The sequence below is a fragment of the Procambarus clarkii genome, chromosome 89 (genome assembly GCF_040958095.1).
Source record: "Procambarus clarkii isolate CNS0578487 chromosome 89, FALCON_Pclarkii_2.0, whole genome shotgun sequence".
NCBI lineage: Eukaryota > Metazoa > Arthropoda > Malacostraca > Decapoda > Cambaridae > Procambarus > Procambarus clarkii.
In genome coordinates, this window is record NC_091238.1 from 9,427,891 (window position 1) to 9,444,591 (window position 16,701).

The following is a 16,701-nucleotide window of genomic DNA, read 5'->3' on the forward strand; positions in this document are numbered from 1 at the left end:
CACCAGACCCAAGAACGGCCCCAAGTGCCTCCACATCCTCCTCAAGCCAATCCGTGGACAACTCCAGGAGGGAAAAAACTCAAGACCGAAGCCAACAGGCCACGAGCGTGCAAGTCCTCAGCAACCATTGCAGCCAAAAAGGTGGGAACCTGCACGTGAAACTGCATAATGCCAACATCCCGAGGAAAGTCAGGGGCGAACAAGCACGCATTTAGATGCTCAAACTCGCCCCCAGGTAAACCTGGATCACCGTCAGAGCCTCACGCCACTCAAGCATGCGGGACCGACAGAACATGAGCCACGCCTCCAACGAAAACACAGGACAGTCCGCTAGCCAGGACTCCGGAACCCTCATAATGAACCCAGTAAAGAAATGAAGAACCAAACCTAAATGAAAACAGATTCATTAAGGAGGCATAATCTGGGTCTTGTAGGAGGTAAGCTGCAATGGCCTCTCGCACCACATGAGGCGGGATGCTGAAAACCTCCAGAAGGATGGGACTGATGGACCTGAAAAGACATGGAACCGACCCCGGGGAGGGGCTAACACCGAATCCAACTCGTACGTGGAGGGGGGGGGGGAGGAAAACCCCAATCTCTGTAACTGCAAGTCCCACTCAGAGGGTACAAAAAACTCAAGCAGGGTACAACGGGGCCCCAAGTCAACTCTCTCCCCAACCCCGGGAACCACCACAGCAGGACCCAGGGCCTGAGTTGTTACCCAAAGCACTAGCCTCAAAAGGAATGGCCAGAGCAGCCGGGAAAGCAGGAAGGAAGGGGGGGGGGGACCCATTGGTCAGACCCAGACATCTGCCAGGAAGAACTGGCTTGTATGCCTCCGTTGACACACCGGTAGGGGCATCTCCAGAGACCACCGAGTCTCCAAACCAACTAAGCCCTGCCCCGACTTCGAAACACTCAGATACTTCGGAGCTGGAAGCATGGGGGAGGACCAGAACGAACCACAGCAGGGGAAGGACTAAGGGGCGCGGACTGAACCAAAATCAAGACGACTAACACCCTCCCAACTCTGGGTCCTTATAACCAGAACGGGGCAGCCTCGGGGCTTCCGGGTCAGCAACCAACCTAGCGCACTGCAGCAACCTAAAACGAGCATGCAACGCTTGTGCCACCTGCACCCAAACAATGTCATCAGTGGACTGGGTGAACCGAATCACAAACAAGCAACAAAACTCTCAGGAATCCGGGTCGAAGATGTCACCGACCCAACAGGCAGCAAGACGGAGGCAGAACCAGTGAAGGTAACCTGGAAACAAGGGGACCGAGCAACCCTCAAAACTCTCATGTGGCAAGGGACCCAGGGGTCACATCCATCGAATTCACGCGCTCCCGTGGGCTTTCCCAGGGCCCTTAAACGGAAATCACACTAAGGGAAGTCCAGACATGGTACTGCTAACTAGTGCCCAAAGTTACCAATAAAACTGCTAAAGCTGCCCCCCCCCCTCCCGCCGGGATGTGTACACTGAAGGGGGGGGGGGGGTAGTGGGCCACCACCAAGATACTATCGGGTGTGACCAAAACCAAGGGGGCAGAACCAGGCAAGAAAACAAAACGAAAAGAAAACCCACGCAAGAGAGCAGCATACCCAAGCGGAAAGAGAGCTGGCCACAGATGATAACTAGCTACATAGTACCCTGCACCCCAACCAGTGACAAATACTACCCCCCTACCCAGAGGCAAACATGGGTGAATGAAACACCTCAGCCGACTCAAAGAGCGGCCAATCACCAAGCAGCAAAAGACCTTGCGAGGTAGCCCCCAAGGTGACTTGTGGAAGATGGCTACAAGCCCCAAGGGCAGTACTTACAGGGCACCTAGGGAAAATGACCGTAGGCACATGCAGCCCGAGTACTTGTGAATATACGGTACTGTAATCCTGGCTTGTGCATCACCAAGGACAGCACCACACCACAAGGCACAGGACTGGAAATCTGAAGCCAGAGTTGCACGACCTTGCCAGCCTCACATCAGCCACAGAACTACAGGGTGGATATAGCCGGTGCGGGGGTCTGGGGCTCCCCCATCCCCCTCCTGGGGATGGGGGGGGGGGGGTTGTGCTGACAGCGGTGCGGCGACGTGGTGACGTCATGCTCGTTTACTCGTTTTCATTTAGGGCGTTCTGTCCAGTAGTTCGGCTTTCAGTAGCAATATTTTAACCAGAATAGGGGTTTGTTTTGGGGCACCTACCTTTCTGGGTGCCTGACCCGGTCAATGACAGACATAGATTGCTTCCAACCACACGGGGGTTTCACGGGTACAGGCCATTGCTCCTCGTGCTTCTCTGAAGGGGTCAGGTTCTGGGTCGTGGTCCCCAGTAAGCCTAAGAACTATTCTCTGACAGATGCCAGGGTCTAATACATTCATATCAGCCCAGATTGCTCTGGGAAGCCAAAGGGGCTCCCCCCAGAAGTATTACAAATATGTGAAAGATAACATTCCCCTAGAGTGGATGATAGGGTACATTAGTGAGCAGGCTAAACCTGGAGCATTCATGTTAAACTAAATAGATTTTGTTTTGTTAAGGACAAATTTAATGTGACAATATTAAACTTTTTTTAAAGTTACCTTGTGGTGACAACAACAGAAACAGGATGGCCATTGCCCATGGGCTTGCCCAGAGTAACAATATCGGGAACAACATCATCGCCTTGAGTTTGGAAGGCCCACATGTGCGAGCCCACACGCCCAAACCCAACTTGCACCTCGTCTGCTAGACACACCCCGCCTGCTGCCCGAACATGTCTGGAAAACATTTTATCAAAGACTTACAAGTGTATTCGGTTTTGTGTTAAGAAAATTTCATATTCACTTTCACAATTATATAAACTCAATCCATTAAATGCCTTTATAATTATTAATCTAACTATTTTCCATCACATACATCAATTGCTACACTTACAGGACACAATGAGCATACCTCTCCCCATGTAACTACACTTAGGTAATTACTTGTATATATAAATTGAGTGATGGCCATAATTACTAATTTTCTTCAGATGTGTGCATCACTACAGTAATCTTTTCCGAGCTCCTATGTTTGACTGCTCTATCACTTGAGATCCTACAGTGTCCTTGGACAAGGATCATGCAAAGTCATGCAGGGCAACAAAGTATGGCAAGGAATTTGCAAGCATCCCAGCAAGGACATGTTGTACTGAGGGTATTTGAATAAATTAATTGATGCACTCTTGAAATGATCTCCAGGACAAAACTTCAAATGGCTCTAACTACCGACTGGGCTGCATGGTTGTCCACCTGTCCACCTCAGTACAACATGTCCAGCAAGGACATGTTGTACTGAGGGTATTTGAATAAATTAATTGATGCACTCTTGAAATGATCTCCAGGACAAAACTTCAAATGGCTCTAACTACCGACTGGGCTGCATGGTTGTCCACCAGGTGGGCAACCATGCAACCCACCAGGTGGAAGAAGCTGACCAGCGTTCTTTATATTTGAGGACCATATAAAGAGTATTGTGTGTGGAGCCTAAACTAAATTTTCCAATTTCAGACTTGCTTTTAATTACTGTACATGGATGGTGAAATACTAAAGAAATTAATCACAACCTTTGCAAGATCAAAGCTGGAATATGCAGCAGTTGTATAGTGCCCATATCTCAAGAAGAAAATAAAACTGGAAAGTTGCAATGACATGCAACTAAATGGCTCCTAGAATTAAAAAAGACAAGAGCTACGACTGGAAGTTAGAGGCATTAAATATGCCAAAGGTAGAAGATACCTTTGGCACTGAATGACAGTCAATGAATGAGTGTCCAGAGACAAGAAAAGATGCCATCGCTGAAAAAGTAAAGCAAAAGGTACCGAAATTCGGTGATATGCCCCACAGTGTAACGAATAACAATGTATATGGACATAGTAAGGTTACGTTAAGATGCATGCAAAGTGGCCAATCAACATGCCACAAACAATATCCAACACTCGTCCAAAAATCGTGAACCAGAGCCTGGCTGACAGTGTCGCCAGACAGTATAATCTCTTCTGTAGAGAGTAGGCACTATAGTGTCACGACACAGCTTAGCCGTGTAATAGTCAGGGAGCATCGCTAGTGGAGTATATCTCCAGTTGTGTGTGCAGTAGGAGAAGGGTAGGTGTAGGGTAGAGGCGGCGGCGGCGTCACCCAGCCACCCTACACCCGTATTCAGAGAAAAAACTAGAAAGTTTCCCCATATATATAAAATCCAGAACTCCCCCCAGTATTTAGGGGGCTATGACTGGAGATATAAGATGAGTTAGTGCGACGTATTACCTGTGAGAAAGGTCTCAGAACACCAACATTTTGACACCGTACATAAACACACTCACTCACTCGGGGTCAGCCACAGGATGCGTGAGGTTCGAGCCAGCTCAACCCCTCCCTCGGGGAGAGTAGCCGACAATGTTTATTTAATGATTATTATTATTGCCGAGACAGATGACGGAGAGAAGATGTGAATATAAAATAATTAGATATACCTGTAGTATAGAAAGAGGATAAGTAGTATGGAAGAAGACCAACGAGTCCCAGAAAGGACTGGAGGTATACCACACCGGAAATCTACAGACGTTTCAATAATGTGTGAATTATCGAAGTTCTTCTAGAACCTTCGAGACCTACCTTGAGGTTACCTTGAGGTGCTTCCGGGGCTTAGCGTCCCCGCGGCCCGGTCGTCGACCAGGCCTCCTGGTTGCTGGACTGATCAACCAGGCTGTTGGACGCAGCTGCTCGCAGCCTGATGGATGAGTCACAGCCTGGTTGATCAGGTATCCTTTGGAGGTGCTTATCCAGTTCTCTCTTGAACACTGTGAGGGGTCGGCCAGTTATGTCCCTTATGTGTAGTGGAAGCGTGTGGAACAGTCTCGGACCTCTGATGTTGATAGTTCTCTCTCAGAGTACCTGTTGCACCTCTGCTTTTCAACGGGGGTATTCTGCACATCCTGCCATGTCTTCTGGTCTCATGTGATGTTATTTCTGTGTGCAGGTTTGGGACCAGCCCCTCTACTATTTTCCACGTGTAAATTATTATGTATCTCTCCCGCTTGTGCTCAAGGGAGTACAGATTTAGGCTCTTTAGTCGGTCCCAGTAATTTAGATGTTTTACTGAGTGGATTCTAGCAGTAAAGGATCTCTGCACGCTCTCCAGGTCAGCAATTTCTCCAGCTTTGAAAGGGGCTGTCATTGTGCAGCAGTACTCCACTCTAGAGAGCACAAGCGTCTTGAAAAGTATCATCGGTATAGCATCTCTAGTGTGAAAAGTTCTTGTTATCCAACCTGTCATTTTTCTTGCAGTTGTGACGGCTACTTTATTGTGTTCTTTAAAGGTAAGGTCTTCCGACATGAGTACACCCAGATCCTTTACATTGCCTTTTCGTTCTATGTTATGATTTGCCTGAGTTTTGTATGTGGTTTCTGGTTTTTATATTTTCAATTTTTCCGTAGCGCATGAGCTGGAACTTATCCTCGTTAAACACCATATTTTCTGTAGCCCATAGAAAGACCTGATCTACATCTGATTGGAGGTTTGCCGTGTCCTCTATGTTGCCAACTCATGAAAATCCTAGTGTCATCTGCAAACGATGATACATTGCTATAGGTTGTTACCTATAGACCCTCGATAATCAAGCACAAAATCATAGAGGCACATATGGGCCCATTGGCCTATATGACCACGAGTCATGCAGGATCCTGATACGATTCCTACACGTGTGTGACATGACGTAGAAGAATACATGTCCCAAAGAAGAATGTTAAAATTACCCAGAGGAAGGATGGAACCGACGGACCTGAAGGGACACACAACCGAACCCAGGAAGGGACCAAAACCAACTCGTACGTAAGGGGGGGGGGCGGGAAGAAAAACCCCACTCCATGTAACAGTAAGCCCCATTCAAAGGGTAGTAAAATCTAGGTGCAGTCCAATAGGGCCCAAGGCCCTCCCCCCCCCCCCCCCCCAAGTCAGCCTTCTTCCCCCACCAACCGCAGGAACCTCTATACCAAGACCCAGGGCCGAATCATCCTCTAAAGTCCCGGCCTCAAAAGCCAGGACAGTCAAAACACCAAGGAAGGGGTGCCCAATGGTCAGAGCCATACGCAAAGGCTGGAGGAACCGACTCAAATGCCTCACCACCTCGGAATGGGCAACCCTCAAAACTGACCAAGTCTCAGAAACTTCTAAATCCATCCCCGATCCCGAAGCCCACAGATGCTCTGGTGCCGGAAGCAAAAGGGGGGGGGGTGAACCAGAATGAACCACAGCAGGGGAAGAACGAGGGGGGGGGGGTGCGGACTGAACCAAGGCCGAAATGACCAACACCCCAAAGCGAAGCGAGGCGGCATCGGGCGGGAGCAATCAACCTAGCACGTCGCAGCAACCTAAATCAAGCATGTAATCATGCATGAAGTGAGTCACAAACAAGCAACAATGCTCGCAGGACTCCGATTCGAAGGTGTCACCAACCCAACAGGCAGCAGGACAGAGGCAAAAACAATGAGCATCGCCCTGAAACAAGGGAACAGAGCAACCCTCAAACTCACACAAGGTGAGAGGGGACCATGGGGTCGCATCCGTTGGACTCCGTGTCCTCGCAGGGTTTCCCAGGGCCCTTAGACTTATCGCTAAGGGTAAGCCCAGGCAGGGTACTGTTAACCGGCGCCAAAATCTACCAAACAAACTTCTAAAACTGAACGCAAAGGATGTGTCCACTCACGGGGGCTAAGGAGGAGGTACCACCGAACTCAAGACGTCAAGACCCTAAAATAACTGGGGGTAAGGGGAACAAAAGCAGACCCCCCCACCAGGCACAAAAAAAATTATAAGAAAAACCCCGCAAGAGGACATCGTACCCAGGAAGAACAGCCAGCCGCCGTAAGAGGTGAAAACTAGCTGCGCAGTACCCCGTGCCTCTACCAGTGAAAAAAACTACCACTTACCCCAAGGTAAACAAGAAAGGAAACCCCCCAACACACTCGGGGACGGTCAATCACGGAGCAGCAAAAGACCAACAGAAGTGGATCCCAAGGTGACTTGAAGAGAACCTTAAGCCCCAAGGGCGGTACTTACAGGGCACTCAGGAAAGGAAACCCTAAGCACATGCAGCCCGAGTACCTGAGAATATTACTCCCAGCTCGCACGCCACTGTAAGAGCAGTACTGGACACAAGATACAGCACAACATGAGAGAATCTGGAGCTGGAACCACACGACCGAGCCACAATCACATCAACCGAGAACTAACAGGCGGATGGCCAGTGTGATGAGTCTGGGGCTCCCCTTTCCCCCTCCCGGGAGGGGGGTGCTGCGCAGACAAGCGGAAAGCACACACAGCAAGTGTGACATCATGCTCGTTTGCTCGTTTTTCAATTGGGAGTTCTGTTTACTTGTTAGTTTTCTGTAGTATTTTTAACTAGATTAGGGGTTTGTTTTGGGGCGCCTACCTTTCTGGTTGCCCGGCCCGGTTGATGGCAGACATAGAATGCTCCACACACATGTGCAATTCTATAGGCCATTGCTCCTCGTGCCTCACCGAGGGGGGCCAGGTTCTGGCTCGTGGTCGCCGGTAGGCCTAGAACTCCATTCACACTGACTGATGCCAAAGTCTAATAATATACATATCAGCCTGGAGCCGAAGGGGCTCCAGGGAGCCGAAGGGGCTCCAGGGAGCCGAAGGGGCTCCAGGGAGCCGAAGGGGCTCCAGGGAGCCGAAGGGGCTCCAGGGAGCCGAAGGGGCTCCAGGGAGCCGAAGGGGCTCCAGGGAGCCGAAGGGGCTCCAGGGAGCCGAAGGGGCTCCAGGGAGCCGAAGGGGCTCCAGGGAGCCGAAGGGGCTCCAGGGAGCCGAAGGGGCTCCAGGGAGCCGAAGGGGCTCCAGGGAGCCGAAGGGGCTCCAGGGAGCCGAAGGGGCTCCAGGGAGCCGAAGGGGCTCCAGGGAGCCGAAGGGGCTCCAGGGAGCCGAAGGGGCTCCAGGGAGCCGAAGGGGCTCCAGGGAGCCGAAGGGGCTCCAGGGAGGCGAAGGGGCTCCAGGGAGGCGAAGGGGCTCCCCCCTCCACAGAAACCCCTATGGAAATGGTTTCCAATCGCACCAGGTAGAACCCTAACAAGCAAGGGCAGTACTCACAGTGTGTCTAGGGAAGGATGCCCCAAAGCGCATATGCAACCTCTGCACTGAAGAAGACACCTGGCCGCAACACACACAACACTGTAGAGGTCGCCACGGAGGCAAAACCACCACCGTGGAAATTGAGGCCAGAGAAGACATCCACCCTGGACCACATTAGCAAACGAACTAGAGTGCTAGGTAGCCGGGGAGGGAGGGCTGCGCGGATGAGCGGCGCGGCAGTGGAGTGTGATGTTTGCTTGTTACCTTGGGATTGGAGGGAGTTCTGCCTCTCATTTCGTTTTTTTTTTTTGTGTACTTTTCTAATCATGTGGGGTTTGTTTTGTTATGCGTACCTTTCTGGGTGCCTAACCCCGGTCGATGGCAAATAAGGGAAAAACGTTTTTTTCCAAGGCCATTACTCCCTGAAACCTCTCTGAGGGGGGCCAGGTTGTGGCTCGTGGTTCCCAGTAGGCTGAACTCAATAGACTAATGCTCCGGTCTAATATATTACACATTAGCCCGACAGCACCAGAGAGCCGTAGGGGCTCCCCACAGAAAAAAGACCATTTCTAATTTTTAATAATAAAACACTAACAATAATTAATTGCTACAAATGATATTTCGCAATACAAATGAATTATACGATTTTCCACCCCATCTGGACTTGACGAGACCGTGATCATGCATCAGCCGTGCAGCAGCAGACAGTTGGTTTAATCATTGTTGTGTCACTAACTTGGAATGCAATTACATATTGGAATTATATAGTACTTTACACAGCTCATAGAACTTTTAGGCATTTTTGTGAGTAAGAAGGCTACACAGCTTCTCAAGGAGATGGAAGCGAAACAATTTATTAAATACTGTATTGTTTAAGACAGACGTCACTGTAACTTTTTTTATTATTATTATTTATAAAGCTATCGTGTTTTCTTGCAAATGAAAGTACCATATATATATATATATATACAGTATTGATTTATATATTTTCATAAAGATCAAAATTTTAAGGGCCTGAACATTACTCAAAATATTACCGACATTTTAACAACTCTGGATTTAGCGCAGTCACACAGTTAACTATCTGGGTACAGCCCCATAGTCCTTAAATCAAGTGGATATTGTGTTTATCCTCTCCTTATTAAGGGCGAGTACAAACAAGCTCGTGCCCTTACACAACCTAGTAGATGACACACCATCAGTGACCCTAGCTTCAGGAAGCTACAAGGGGGCTCCCCCAAAACAATAAACATATGGATGATAAACTTGCTTGACATGAAGACGAGAATTTGTGCACCTGCTATATTCTAACTTTTACATGATGTTAGCTAGTGTAAATGTTCAGTAACAGGTCGCACACTTACTACTAGTACTATGTGCACCCACTACTAACTTGTACACTCGACACAGGTATCCTGGAGGGAAGACAATCTGGCCACCACAGCTCTGCATGGACTCTGCCACGAAGAGAGACACGCCACCACCCTGCTGGTTTGCCTTATCACACAGTTGCTTCACCTCATCAGCGTATTTTTCTGAACACTCGTCCAGCGTGTAGTCCTTATCAGTATAATTTCCACGGTACACATCAGGTACAGAAGCCTATTTAGAATGTAATTAATAAGCCATTTGCATAAAATGAAACAAATTAAGGACACCTATTAAGCAAAGAACCCATGGACACCACATGAAAAATACGTCTACAGTACAGTGGAACCTCGGTTTATGAATGTCCCCCTTCACAAATTTTTTGGTATACAAGGTCAATTTCCTCATAAAATATGCATGTGTGTACGAGGTTTGCCTTGGATATTGAGTTTGTTGATACATGTATGGGTCGATGAGCGTGTGGGTTCTGCTCGGCGTGGGGGCGAGGACCCCCCAGTTTACCAGTGTTCCTCGCCTAGTGTAGACCGCGCTTGAATTATTTGTGAAAAATATTGTTTTTCTGCTTTTTTGGTTTCTGGACATAAAAGTTCTTATTATATATCACACCCTGGGTCCCAAGAAAGTCAATGGTAAAGGTCAACCTAAGAAAATAGTTGTGAGTAGAGGCAGTAGAGGATGTACCTTCCTCCTTAAAAAATGTGTGTAGTATGGGAAGAACTGCAAAGTTTTCCTGAAAAAACTCACCCAGATAAAACTGTAGCAGGCCATTGCATTACCCTTTTTAATGACAATGCGATTTCTCACTACAGACAAGTGTCAAAACTCCTACACTACACTACATTACTACACTAAAAACTACATTACTCCTTGTAATGATCCCCATATTGTGCTTCAGTGATCCAATGAATAACCCTGAGATGTTTTCCAAATTGTACTTAGGATTCCTTGTTCATTATTGTGTATTGTTCTGATATGCTTTTGTGTCAAAAATTCTTGCAATGTACCTGTAAACATTTTTTTGACAATTTTACTGTAATTATCCTACTTAAAATCATCTGTACTTGTAAACTAAAGCTGCAAAGTACCTGTTAAACACTATCAATTTTACTTTTATTTCTCTAAAACTTTGTTAGTTTAAGGATTTGCTTTAAGGTTAGTTTAAGGACTTGCCCGAAACGCTATGCATGCTAGTGGCTTTACAAGATTGTAATTTCAACTTAAACCATGTTCTCTCTTTACCCCCCAATGTACCTTCTTTTGTGTGTGTATTATATATATATATTATATATATATATATATATATATATATATATATATATATATATATATTATATATATATTATATATATATTATATATATATTATATATATATTATATATATATATATATATATATATATATATATATATATATATATATATATATTATATATATATATATATATATATATAATATTATCCTGGGGACCATTCAGGCTTGTTTGCATATATATATATATATATATATATATATATAATATATATATATATATATATAATATTATATATATATATATATATATATATATATATATATATATATATATATAATATTATATATATTATATAATATATATATATAATATTATATATATATATATATAATATTATATATATATATATATAATATTATATATATATATATATAATATTATATATATATATATATAATATTATATATATATATATATAATATTATATATATATATATATAATATTATATATATATATATATAATATTATATATATATATATATATAATATTATATATATATATAATATTATATATATATATATATAATATTATATATATATATATATATAATATTATATATATATATATATAATATTATATATATATATATATATAATATTATATATATATATATAATATTATATATATATATATAATATTATATATATATATAATATTATATATATATATATATAATATTATATATATATATATATAATATTATATATATATATATATAATATTATATATATATATATATAATATTATATATATATATATATAATATTATATATATATATATATAATATTATATATATATATATATAATATTATATATATATATATAATATTATATATATATATATATATAATATTATATATATATATATATAATATTATATATATATATATATAATATTATATATATATATATATAATATTATATATATATATATATAATATTATATATATATATATATATAATATTATATATATATATATATATAATATTATATATATATATATATATAATATTATATATATATATATATATAATATTATATATATATATATATAATATTATATATATATATATAATATTATATATATATATATAATATTATATATATATATATATAATATTATATATATATATAATATTATATATATATATATAATATTATATATATATATAATATTATATATATATATATAATATTATATATATATATATATATATATATATATATATATAATATTATATATATATATATAATATTATATATATATATATATATATATATATATATATATATATATATATATATATATATATATATATATATATATAATATTATATATATATATATATAATATTATATATATATATATATAATATTATATATATATATATATAATATTATATATATATATATATAATATTATATATATATATATATATATAATATTATATATATATATATATATAATATTATATATATATATATATATAATATTATATATATATATATATATAATATTATATATATATATATAATATTATATATATATATAATATTATATATATATATATATAATATTATATATATATATATATATAATATTATATATATATATATAATATTATATATATATATATATAATATTATATATATATATATAATATTATATATATATATATAATATTATATATATATATATAATATTATATATATATATATAATATTATATATATATATATAATATTATATATATATATATAATATTATATATATATATATAATATTATATATATATATATAATATTATATATATATATATAATATTATATATATATATATAATATTATATATATATATAATATTATATATATATATAATATTATATATATATATAATATTATATATATATATATAATATTATATATATATATATAATATTATATATATATATATAATATTATATATATATATATAATATTATATATATATATATAATATTATATATATATATATAATATTATATATATATATATAATATTATATATATATATATAATATTATATATATATATATAATATTATATATATATATATAATATTATATATATATATATAATATTATATATATATATAATATTATATATATATATATAATATTATATATATATATATAATATTATATATATATATATAATATTATATATATATATAATATTATATATATATATATAATATTATATATATATATAATATTATATATATATATATAATATTATATATATATATATAATATTATATATATATATAATATTATATATATATATAATATTATATATATATATAATATTATATATATATATATAATATTATATATATATAATATTATATATATATATATATATATATATATATATATAATATTATATATATATATATATATATATATATAATATTATATATATATATATATATATATATAATATTATATATATATATATATATATATATATATATATAATATTATATATATATATATAATATTATATATATATATATATATATATATAATATTATATATATATATATATAATATTATATATATATATATATATATATATATAATATTATATATATATAATATTATATATATATATATATATATATATATATATATATATATATATAATATTATATATATATATAATATTATATATATATATATAATATTATATATATATATATAATATTATATATATATATATATAATATTATATATATATATAATATTATATATATATAATATTATATATATATATAATATTATATATATATATATATATATATATATATATATAATATTATATATATATATATATATATATATATATATATATATATATATATATAATATAATATTATATATATATATAATATTATATATATATATAATATTATATATATATATAATATATATATATAATATTATATATATATATATATATATATATATATATATATATATATATATATATATATATATATATATATATATATATATATATAATGTAGGGGAAAAAACAAGTCTTTAGACAGATTCTTAGTAAGACAAGCAAGCAGTGAGCCACAACCAGGTCCTTGTGGTATGCTTCCAAAACGTAGGAGAGAGAGTTCCTCAGAAATGTTATCACTACCTGATGTTATAATGGAAGGGGGGACTCCCCTTCCATACACTAACTCCTTCCCCCCACCCCTGTCTTCAATATGCCAATAAGAGTCCTTCTTGGACTCTTCCCTTTATTACCAATGATGGTAAGGTACCTGTATAGTAAAAAAAAATATGAGTAGAATTCTGTATAAAATGTATTTTTAAGTTAATATTTTTGAGTGCGTGGAACAGATTAATTAAATTTACATTTTTTCTGATGGGAAAATTTGTTTGAGAGTACAAATTTTCGGTGTACAAAGCATTTCTTGGAATTAAATTTATAAACCAAGGGTCCACTGTATATGACATTCTAAAAGTACAACTATCAAAGCAGAAATGACATGCAAATAAAGGGTCCTAAATTATGAAATGTTTTCCCAAGTGCAATAAAATGTTCTATTTCCTATTTATATCCAAATAGGAAATGAAATTCCTATTTCAATTTTTAAATGCATATTAATATTTAAAAGAAAGCAAACAAGTACTGTGCCTAATTAACATTATAGTCAATTATGTATCTACTACATCAAATATCAAATCTAACTACAGAGGAACCTCAGGTGACGATCAGCCCCATCTACGAGCATTTCAGGTAACGAGCGAGCCACTCACAGAAAATTTGTCTCGATTGACGAGCTTGCGCTCGGTTAATAAGAAAACTACGTGGTGCTGCCTAGCATTCCCGCTGCTTCTCGCAAATTCTCGAATGCTTCCAACGATAGTGTTTTATTGCACAGGATAAGCATCCCTCTGCATTTATTTGTGTTTTTTGTGGTTTTGTGACTTCAAAGAGTATGCGGCCTCTTCCCGTGAGATCAGGGAAGTGTTGGGAATGTTTTAAAAGGTGAACGCATTCTTGGAAAACCATCACTCTGATAAAGCAGTGACCGCATGGTGTGTCAATCTATTTAATGACAATTTGATGTCTCGTTTTAGGAACACCCTAAAACGAAGACAAAAGTGTCAATACATACGTTTTTTGGGGAGGTATAGAAAAGATGAGCAAGTGATAGTGAACCACAACCCGGTCCCAGTGGGGTGAAATTCACAAGAAGAGCCCACCTGACTCAGAGGTGAATTCTCTCCCCACACCATAACACTTCTCCTTCCTCACCTCCCAATCGTCTCCCTCAAGCCGGCAACGACTTCATAATGTAAGGTACAATTAAAAACAGTAAAACCAAACATTTATATTAATTACATGTGTTATTACATTACAAAATTTCATATTGATGTTTTTTGGGGTGGAACGGATCAATTTTATTTCCATTATTTAAAATGGGGAAAGACATTTCGTAAGATGAGCGGTTCACATGACAAGCATGGTGCAGGAATGGATTAAATTCGTTAACCAAGGTTCCTCTGTATTCATCCTAATTAAACCAACTGTGTTTTCCATTAATGTTAGTACTGTGAGAGCTCAGTAACCCACATCTTCAGGTACAGGGAGTCCCCATTATACGAACATCCACTGTAAAACATTTGTCCATTTCAACAACTTCCCAAACCCCCCATTTGTGCTATTTTGTACATATGTACATACATATATACACACACACATGTATACATCTCCCCCTCTCTCTCTCCACATGACCTGCTCGTGTCATGCTGTGATGCACACTGCTGCAGGAGATAGTGACCATGGAAAACTGTGATGCGCTAGGCACTACATCAGTGACAGAACCAAGTGGTGATTGGGCAGTGGACCATACGCTCAGCTGCATGGTGAGGCAATCAGTACTAATGGGCTCGAGCTAGTTTTGAGTAAATTATTTGGTTTTGGTTGAAAAGTTTGGCAAGTTTTTTTGGGTGTTCTGATGCTTCGAGTCTTGTGAATCCAGTAATTGTTTGAAAAACTCCACTGACTTTCTGGATCTTTTCATAGTGAAATGACAATGTCATTTGCTCCTTGTGCCTCTGTGAGGTGGGGGCCAGGTTTTGGCTCTAGTTCCAGGTAGGTCAACAAGCTGAATTCCTACAACTGACGTGATTAAGAATAAGGCAATCTCAGTGAGATAGCAACAGGAAACCACCAAGGGTCTCCCCTGTATCTTCCATTAATAGGACTGAACCTATGGGAAATCTCATTTAACAATTCGAACAAATGCTTTATGAACACCCTTTCAGAATGTAACCTGTTCATAGTTGGGGACTCCCTATAATTGGAATGAACTCTTGTTCGAGTTTTTTTTTATCTAAACCAAATAGTAATTCTGGTTAAAAGATGACATAAGAAACCTAAATAAAATAGAATGTGAATTTTTAGATATTTCCAGTGAAAGAGTCGGCTAACTTGAATGTTCAACTAACTTGACTGAGAGCGATTCAAACATGATTCAAAATATCAAGCACAAACAGTACTGTCCTAAATGTAATAAAAGGAAATACTGTATACATGGCTATGTTAAGATTATGTTAAAGCATTTATGGCTACATATCTGTTAACGGTCATACTGTACTCCACTGTAAGGTTATAGAAAATCTATTAAACCTATAGGATGTAAACTAAATGTATTATGAATACTCACAACGTGGACCCAGTCTCGCTGGCCCTCACCCCCTGGCTGGTTAAACTTGTATGGCGAGATGTCAATCAAGGAGGAGAGATGGCCATGGTAAGCACTGTGGAAGAACATGGAGGAACAATCATCACTTCAAAGACCAGTACAGTCCAATAG

At 37.6% G+C, this 16,701-nt stretch overlaps 1 protein-coding gene across 2 annotated transcripts in view; it reads right to left on the bottom strand.

The window, feature by feature from the left end:
- Positions 1-16,701, bottom strand: part of LOC123773250 (ethanolamine-phosphate phospho-lyase) — a 69,956-nt gene that overhangs the window by 19,583 nt on the left and 33,672 nt on the right. For both annotated transcript variants that reach the window (XM_069317943.1, XM_069317942.1), the window contains exons 5-7: positions 16,552-16,645; positions 9,507-9,715; positions 2,587-2,763 (exon numbers count right to left, since the gene is read on the bottom strand). In XM_069317943.1, coding sequence (XP_069174044.1) covers positions 2,587-2,763; positions 9,507-9,715; positions 16,552-16,645 — 480 coding nt within the window. The remainder of the gene's footprint in view (positions 1-2,586; positions 2,764-9,506; positions 9,716-16,551; positions 16,646-16,701) is intronic.